General features: G+C 40.0%; 1 protein-coding gene across 1 annotated transcript in view; it reads left to right on the top strand.

Moving 5' to 3' along the window:
- The window catches only part of LAMA1 (laminin, alpha 1), a 137,846-nt gene that overhangs the window by 75,688 nt on the left and 53,826 nt on the right, over nt 1–8,332 (top strand). The window contains exons 24-28 of the mRNA XM_012725774.1: nt 42–221; nt 2,041–2,226; nt 2,768–2,895; nt 3,491–3,611; nt 4,927–5,064. Of these exons, the coding sequence (XP_012581228.1) occupies nt 42–221; nt 2,041–2,226; nt 2,768–2,895; nt 3,491–3,611; nt 4,927–5,064 (753 nt within the window). The remainder of the gene's footprint in view (nt 1–41; nt 222–2,040; nt 2,227–2,767; nt 2,896–3,490; nt 3,612–4,926; nt 5,065–8,332) is intronic.

Raw genomic sequence — 8,332 nt, forward strand, 5'->3', positions numbered from 1 at the left:
ATGCTCTAAATTAGTGCATTTTTCTTCCCTTTTATGTGTAGGTGATGCTGGACTCAGATCAGCCTCTTCTGCATGTGGTTTCTCAGAGTAACCTGAGGGGCACAGCCGAGGGAGTGTATCACCAGGCCCCGGATGTCCTCCTGGATGCTGTGACTGTCAGGCAGCATGTCCATGAAGAGCCGTTTTACTGGCGGCTGCCAGGGCAGTTCCGGGGGAACCAGGTGAGGACATGCGCAGCCTCGAGCCGTCGAGTTTCCTGGGGGGACACGGGTGTCTTCTGAACTCATTACTTCAAATAAATCTTGGAAATAATCATTTCAAATACAGTTTTAAAACACAAAAAAATCCAGTGTTCAAGTATATAGGATAACCGTTAACTCAACCTGGGTTGACCTGCCCTTAACTGGAGGGTATTTTCATTTCCTCTTCTATGATACAGAGGTTTAACACTTCTTAAAATCCTCCCAAATGGTTCTTTAAACTTTTTTTTTTAAAGATTTTTTTTTATGCATATAGAACTGGGATGCAGGCCAGAGGTGCAGAGGTGGTGAGAGGCTTCATCAGAGACAGAGTGGGGAGCAGAACAGGCTGACTGACGAAGTACATTGCTGAGGGGAGCAGTGGGTGGGCAGGAGAGGTCTGCGGCGCCATGTGGATCGAACTCATGCTAAAGTGGCTTTAGCTTCTCAGTGTTGTGCTTTAACCCGCTGTGCCACCAGGGAGGGCCCTCCTTAAACTTTTTAATTAACATTGAAAGTCTTAAAAAAAATAGATTTATTTATTTATGCGTACAGAACTGGGGTACAGGCCAGAGGTGCAGAGACAGTGAGAGCATTTACCAGAGACAGAGCGGGGAGCAGAATAGGCTAACCAACAAAGTACACTGCTGAGGGGAGCAGTGGGCAAGACATGAAAGGTCTGCCATGCCATGTGAGTCACCTTCAGGGCGGGGATCGAACTCACACTAAAGTGGCTGCAGCTAGCTTGCAGTGCTGCACTCTAACCCACTGAGCCATCAGAGAGGGCCAACATTGAAAGTTTTTTGGGATTCAAATCATTTTATTGTTCTTTCTTGAAGCAATCATCCAACAAACTTTTAATGTTTTTTATTAACTTAGGAACAAAGTTAATATGGTCTGGGAAGTAATTCCCAAGAAATCATCAGTCAGTTCGGGTAGGAAGATAAGATCCTATCATAAAAGAGTTTTGAAAGCATTGCTTGCATTTTTTGTTTATATAAACTCAGAATCTGAATTCAGCTGATCATTAAAATTTGCAAATATCCATCTAGTGCTCATGAATAGATGATCATTTTTAATTCAAAGGAGCTTCAAAGTAATTAGAATCACTAGATGCACTACCTCATTGATGTACTACTTCGAAGCTCACCTTTGTTGGTATCATTAGATGGAAACATTGGGATTAATGGATCTGTCTGTGGCTTTGATGGCAGTGGTGAATTTTCAGCTAGGTGCTTACTCCCAAGCTCACTGAATTGTAGACAGTAACTATGCACACTTTGTACAGCCAGTCACACCACAGTAAAACTTTTTTAAGAAACATTTTAAAAATCTAAAAAAAAAAACCAACTATAGTGTCTGGGTCAACTTAAAAGTCTGTAACTGAGAATTAGAAAGAATCAAATTGTTGCAGACAACATATTCCATTCATGTGATATATATTTTTTAAAGATTGATTTATTTATGCATATAGAACTGGGGTACAGACCAGAGGTGCAGGGGCAGAGAGAGGATTCACCAGAGCCAGAGTGAGGAGCAGAACAGGCTGATGATGAAGTATACTGCTGAGGGGAGCAGTGGGAAGGTCAGGAGAGGTCTGCTGTGCCATGTGGGTCACCTCTGGGGTTGGGATGGAACTCGGCTAGCTTGTAGTGCTGCATCCTAACCTGTTGCACCACCAGAGAGGGCTCTCATGTGATATATTTTAAAGATAGGTTTCTTTTAATGGCTGCAGGGTTGTAGTAAAATACTTTTAAACAGTGCGGTATTGGAGAAGTAACCACAGCTTACTCTTCCATAGCTCACGGCCTACGGTGGCACACTAAGGTACAGTGTGGCTTTTTACTCTTCCAACGGCATCGGCACCTTCAACCTTGAGCCACAAGTGCTCATCAGAGGCGGCCGGACCCGAAAGCAAGTGATTTATATGGACATGCCCCCTCCAGAGAACGGAGTGTGGCAAGAGCAAGAAGTCGGGATGAAAGAGGTGAAGATGTGCTCTTCTCATCGAAGCCCTTTGAATGCACACATTTTGCTATCACTGTAGAGATGTTGAGCCAGTAAAAGAATGAGCCAGAAACTCTTGGCTCAAAATTCCAGTGAGTTTAGCAAGCTGTCTAAAAAATAGGGCAGATTTCAAGTTCTTAAGATATGGTTATTAATGTTAAGCTAATTTTTTTAGTGGAGATTGCATCTTAAAGCCTTCATTTTTTGGTAAAATAGCCTGAAGTCTTTGGGCGCTTGACTATGGAATTGTATGGCCCATCCACCCACATGTGCAGGCAGACCTGTGTGGCCAGCACTGTCATGGGTGATGAGTGTCTGTTGATGGATGAGGCCAGCACTTGTCCTTCTGCTGGGAAGTCACAGGAGATTAAATACAGTGTCATTTCAACTTAGCATCAGGTGCAACTCTGAACTCACTTCTGGGGAAATTTACAAAAAGAAACAAATAATTAAATCAATCTAAAGCAATTACCTCTGAAAATTGTATTCTCCATTTAATGGAATGTATTTCTTATCCACAGAATTATTGGAAATATTTTAACTCTGTTTCTGAAGAACCTGTCACACGTTCTGATTTTATGTCCGTTCTTAGCAACATTGAGTACATTCTCATCAAAGCATCGTATGGCCAAGGATTACAACAAAGCAGGTATTTGGAACTTTCTAGAATTAAAAAAAAAAATTTCTCACTTGAAACTGAATTGAAAAGATTTGGTTCATTTCACCCCCATTACCTCCTGTTCCTTACCAAAATATTATTAAACATTAATCATGAAATGTGTGAAAAATGATAGACTATCCATTTTCCATATGTGGATATAAAATATAATGGTGATATGTTAGTTGAAGGTAAGATTTAAAAAACAAAAAAACAGATAAATTCTCCAATTTCTGCCCTTAAAATGGTGCCCATTTGTCTATAGATAGATATCAGGATAGCTATCAGTTCTTTTCTTATTAAACTAAAAACCACTAAGTTCTGGCCAAACTAGTACTTTCAGAAGTCTGTCAGATACAACTTCTGTAACGTTGTTTTTAAGTTCTAAAGTTGACCAAGCACCTTGGCCATGTAACGCTCAGATGCATTTCCTTCATTGACATGAGTAGGAAAAGCGACTCCCAAATGGCAGAAAGTTCTGGTTTGATTTAGGCGCAAGTATCATTATGTAATGTGCTATGTTTCTAGAAAGTGTCATTGTAAATATTAGTGTTTTCTCATGCTTTTTAACACCATACTTTCGCAGAATCACCAATGTCTCAATGGAGGTTGGCAGAAAGGCAGAAACACTGTATCCTGGGAGCGAGGCAGCATCCCTCATAGAGAAGTGTCTCTGTCCTCCTGGCACTGCTGGACTTTCCTGTCAGGTAGGGACCAGGGGTCAAAGTTCACATCTTGTTTTGCTCTTGAGTTGAAATATGTTTATTACTGCCCCTTCCAAGTGATAAACATAATTTGTGTTATGATTGTGTGTATTGCGTGCACTGATTCTATCATTCATCCCTTTAAAAACTTTTAATTGGGAAAACATGCAAAAACACAAACTTCACTGTCCTGACCATTTTTAAGTGTCCAGTTCAGTAATGTTAAGCACATTCACATTATTATACAACTCTATCTTCTTCATACCAGTTTTCTACTCTCTGTCTCTATGGATTTGAACACTCCAGGTAAGTCATAAATGCAATCCAGGTGTATCTCTTGATGCCTGATTTATTTCAATAGTATGCTGTCTTCTTCATGGTTCATCTATATTGTAGCATATCAGAGAACTTATTTCCTTTTTGAGGCTGAATACTTTCCACTATATGTATAAGCTATGTTTTATTTATACTTTCATCTGTTAGTTGATATCTGGGTTGTTTCCACTTTTGTTCATTATGAAATATTGTGCTTTAAACATGTTGTACAATCTCTCTCCACGACCCTGATTTCAGTTCTTGGAGTTTTATACCCAGCAATAAAATTGCTGGGCCACATGGATATTCTGTTTTTAACTCCTTGAGGGGCTGCCATACTCTCTGGGCAGTGTTACAGACTTCCTATTAACAGTCGACAAGAGTTCCAGTTTTTCTGTATTCTCATTAGAATGGTTATTTTCTGGGCTCTTCCGCTCTATTTTTTTTTTTTTAAGTTTTTCTATGTTGTGGATATATAAAAAAATAATGTGTTTGCAATTTCATGAATGCTAGAAACCATCACCATCAGGGAAAGCTACAAAAAAAAAATTATTTTTGAAACACAACTCCCTTGATTTTCTTTCCTTTTTTTAAAAGTTAAACATATTTTCTTATATCACTGTTGGCTTTCGTGCAGTATCTGATCTCTCCCCTCAGATGCAGTCCCTGTAGTCCTCCGACCATTGCAGCACCCGTGAAACACCACCACAGTCCCTAGTACACTTCCTGCCCCTGTTTCGACCCCTCCCCATCCTGGCTCTATGCCTCAGATGTCTGGCCAGCTTGTTTTGTTTCCACAGTAGCCATCCTCATGGGTGTGGGGCGTTATTTCCTGATTGTTACTTAACATTTCCCCAGTGATTTGTAATATTGAGCCTCTTTTCATGAGCTTGTGAACCATTTGTTTATCTCCTTTGGAGAAATATTGAAATCCCTTGTCCAGTTTTTAATCAGGTTGTTTTTTTTTTTTTTTTTTCCTTTCCTCCCATTTGCATCACTACAGGACTGTGCACCTGGTTACCATAGAGGGAAGCTTCTAGAAAGTGGTGGCAAAGGACCCCACCCTCTGCTTGCTCCTTGTGTGCCCTGCAATTGTAACAACCACAGTGACACCTGTGACCCCGAAACTGGGACGTGTCTGGTATGTTTATGAATGTGAAGTTTAGGATGAATGTAAGCACTGAGTTTAAGTCTCTAGAGCAAAGTCATACTGGTTACTTGGTTTAGAAAGAGGCTACATTTATCCAATTGTAAGATAGTCATCAGTTTCCTTCAGAAAGGCCAAGCTCAGTGGAATGATATGGATAGTACAAATTCTTACATAAATTTTACTTCCTTGGATTTCTTTGTGGACAGCAATTTGGGAATTAGTTACGTATGCCTTGTTTTTACTTCCATGGGATCCTGGTGGCTGAGTTCATAGACGAGAACTTTTTATTGTAGAATTTGAAGAGTCATCTGGATGTTTTTAAATAAGTTAACATCAGTGTTGAAAATGGATATTTCTGTGTCAAGTATTCTTCTCTCTTCATTTAAAAAAATGTATTGTTTCCTGGATAGCTTAGTAAACATTTATTGCTGATCCCCCTCCCCCTAATCCAAGGTTGGTGTCGGGGAAACATGAGACAACTCTGACTGAAAAGGACCAAGTGACCTGAACAGAGGTCTAGTGACCCTGAGTAAGGACAGTCCATGATCATGCCTTCTTGCTAACAGAGAATAATCCAATATTTTTCCCTAGTCTTAAAATCTAATTCTTTATATTAACTCATATGGAAACATGGTCACTTGTATAAATTGCTCCATGACTAACTTGCTTCATGTGAGATAATTCATTAAAGGGTGCTGAGCTGGCCGCTGAGAAAGATACCCCTGAAGGTGTAGGGAGTCAGAGTATGGCCTGATAACATGGAATCAGCTGAGGAATTAGAACAGTGGGCTCCTCACTGGCTTCTAGCTAACCTAAATGTGTCATCTTCTTTTCTACTCAGAAGTGTCTTTCCATTATGGAATTTAAAGGTAATTTCCACTGGGAGAGCTACTAAATTAAAGCAGTGCATAGGTGAATGTAGAATCTGAACCATTGCATGGTTTTCCTCAATTAAAAAGATATGTGTTAACCTTTGCTGACTCCATTATATATGTGAAATTAAAGAATTATTCCAGTCCTACAAGGTAAAATGAGCTTAATGAAGATGCAAATAGCTGCAACACTATTAAAACATTTTTATTCTCTCTAATCAACTCATGCTCCAGGCAAAAGCAAAGTCCTAATGGAGAAAATGAGAAAATCTCATTTAAGGATTTAAAGAGAATTGATATCAGGCAACTTTAAGGGAGATGTAATTAGCAGAGAAGTTCCCTTGGACAATCATGGGGACAGAGGTCACCTGGAGAGTTAACGCTGTCGATCAGTTCTTTCATGCTGCACTCCTCTTCCCCTGATGCAGCTAACTATTTTAACAAGATTAGGTACTCTTAGGACATTAAGTTATTACCTGCCTTTCCTGGCCCAAATCCAGCAGAGGATATTTCCAAGATTAGTTGCGGACCTGTTGATTTGTAACTGGAAAATAACACAACCTACTTAGCTCAATCCATAAAAAATTTTGGGGAAGAGGCTCCTTGGGATAAACAATGATGACAACTTTCCGACAGGGCCCTGCTCCCGGGGCCCTGCCAGACGTTACCTGGAACTAATGGAAGATCTCTGGGTTTGTTAATTCGCTATGGCTGTATACAACAATGGCTGTACATACTACCAGAAGACTGGACAAAGATCCTGAATCTAGATTGTTCTGCAATTTCACGGTGTTGAACAAAGCATATTTTGCTTCACGTTCTTTTCCCTTTTCAAAGATCTGTGTTTGGTGTTTATCCCTAGTGACTTCATTCAGAGTTATTGTTAATTGACTACTTCTATAACTGAAACATTTTTCAACAGAAAATAGTGTTTGGAATCAGAATTTGGCATTTTAGGGTTGCAAGAGACCTTCAATTCTTGTCAGCATCCCTTCTGATCCTAAGTGATTACAATGGTCACACCATGTGGCTATCAAGGTACATTTACTCACCTCCAGAAATCTGGAGCTCACTCCCACAACAGCTTGGCTCTGTTTTCAGCATCCCTGGTTTCTCCTGGAATAGGTGGTCCTGACTCATGCATCTGTTAGAATAGCTTTAATCTTTGGTGCTACTGAGACAAACACTACTTCAAATTTGTTCACTAAAAACCGCCATTTCTAAACAAATAATGTATAAGACTATTTGCTAAAATGCCTTTCACATACCCAAAAGTCTTGGATCTTCAACCTCCTGGTCAAATATATGCAACTTACGTACTTGGTGGTCATCAGAGGTGGCTGTGGTGCTTCAGCAGCTTGAGATGTGACTGTCACCACTTGCCCAGAGCCCAATGCCTTTACTCAGGGCATGGAGTGTTCTTCTCTTACTCTATGTGCCCATGACTTCAGAATTTACACACGGTTTTCATTGCATAATGCATTGTGTCAATGCTGTTACAGATGTTTCTATCAAGTTAACCAGACACAGCACTTATATTCTTTCCATCTTCAAGTTGGGCACCTGAGTCCTTGCTCTTTAAAATTGGGACCTTATCGTTTCTCTTCAGTCTTCATCTGTTGGCTCCCTTTTGGGGTTTAGTACAATTTCCCATTCCATTGACAAATCTCTTCAGCACTCCCTGTGGACACGTGACCTATAAGTGGGCATCAAGTTTTCTGAATCTGATTTGTCATCCAGTAGGTTGGATGATCCTCTATCTTCATGGCACTGGGATTTGGGTATCATCATGAAGTGCTTGATTGGTAATGTGACCTGGAGGCTGTTTTGGAGACTGAGGACTAGAGAAATGTCCTGACTCTGCTTGCTGCCTGCCTCCTTCCTGGAGCTATGACTTAATCTTGGAAATTTACTTAAAAACCCTTCATGCACTGAAAAATTGTAAGGTGTCTTCTGTGCTTCTGGCAATTGACTCATCCCGGTGTCATCATCAGCAGGTTCTTTGTTAAATTTCTGCCATATTATGGCGCACCCACCTTGCATTTCCTAAGTTCTTAAAGACCAGCGACCTCAAGATCTGTTGCATGTTAGGGGAGTCTTTAATGCTGAATTAGTGTTAGCAGCTGAAAATCAGAAATTCAGTTTCAATCCTCTTTTGTCATCTGATACCTATTTCTTAGCAGCTGTATGATTTATTATTAAAATAAGGACTAAGCACATTTATTTTTAAGAGAGAGGTTGTACTTCTAAAGAGGTATCTGTTGGGGGGCCACACAGATCTCAGTAAGATCTACTTTTATCAGTGGAAATAGAAATACATTTTTAAATTGAAAAACACTGGCATTTCTTCAAAGTAAAAGGAAGCCAATAATAGTTTTTCAGATGCA

The sequence above is a fragment of the Condylura cristata genome, unplaced genomic scaffold (assembly GCF_000260355.1).
Source record: "Condylura cristata isolate star-nosed mole 26May11 unplaced genomic scaffold, ConCri1.0 scaffold00016, whole genome shotgun sequence".
Taxonomy (NCBI): Eukaryota; Metazoa; Chordata; class Mammalia; order Eulipotyphla; family Talpidae; genus Condylura; species Condylura cristata.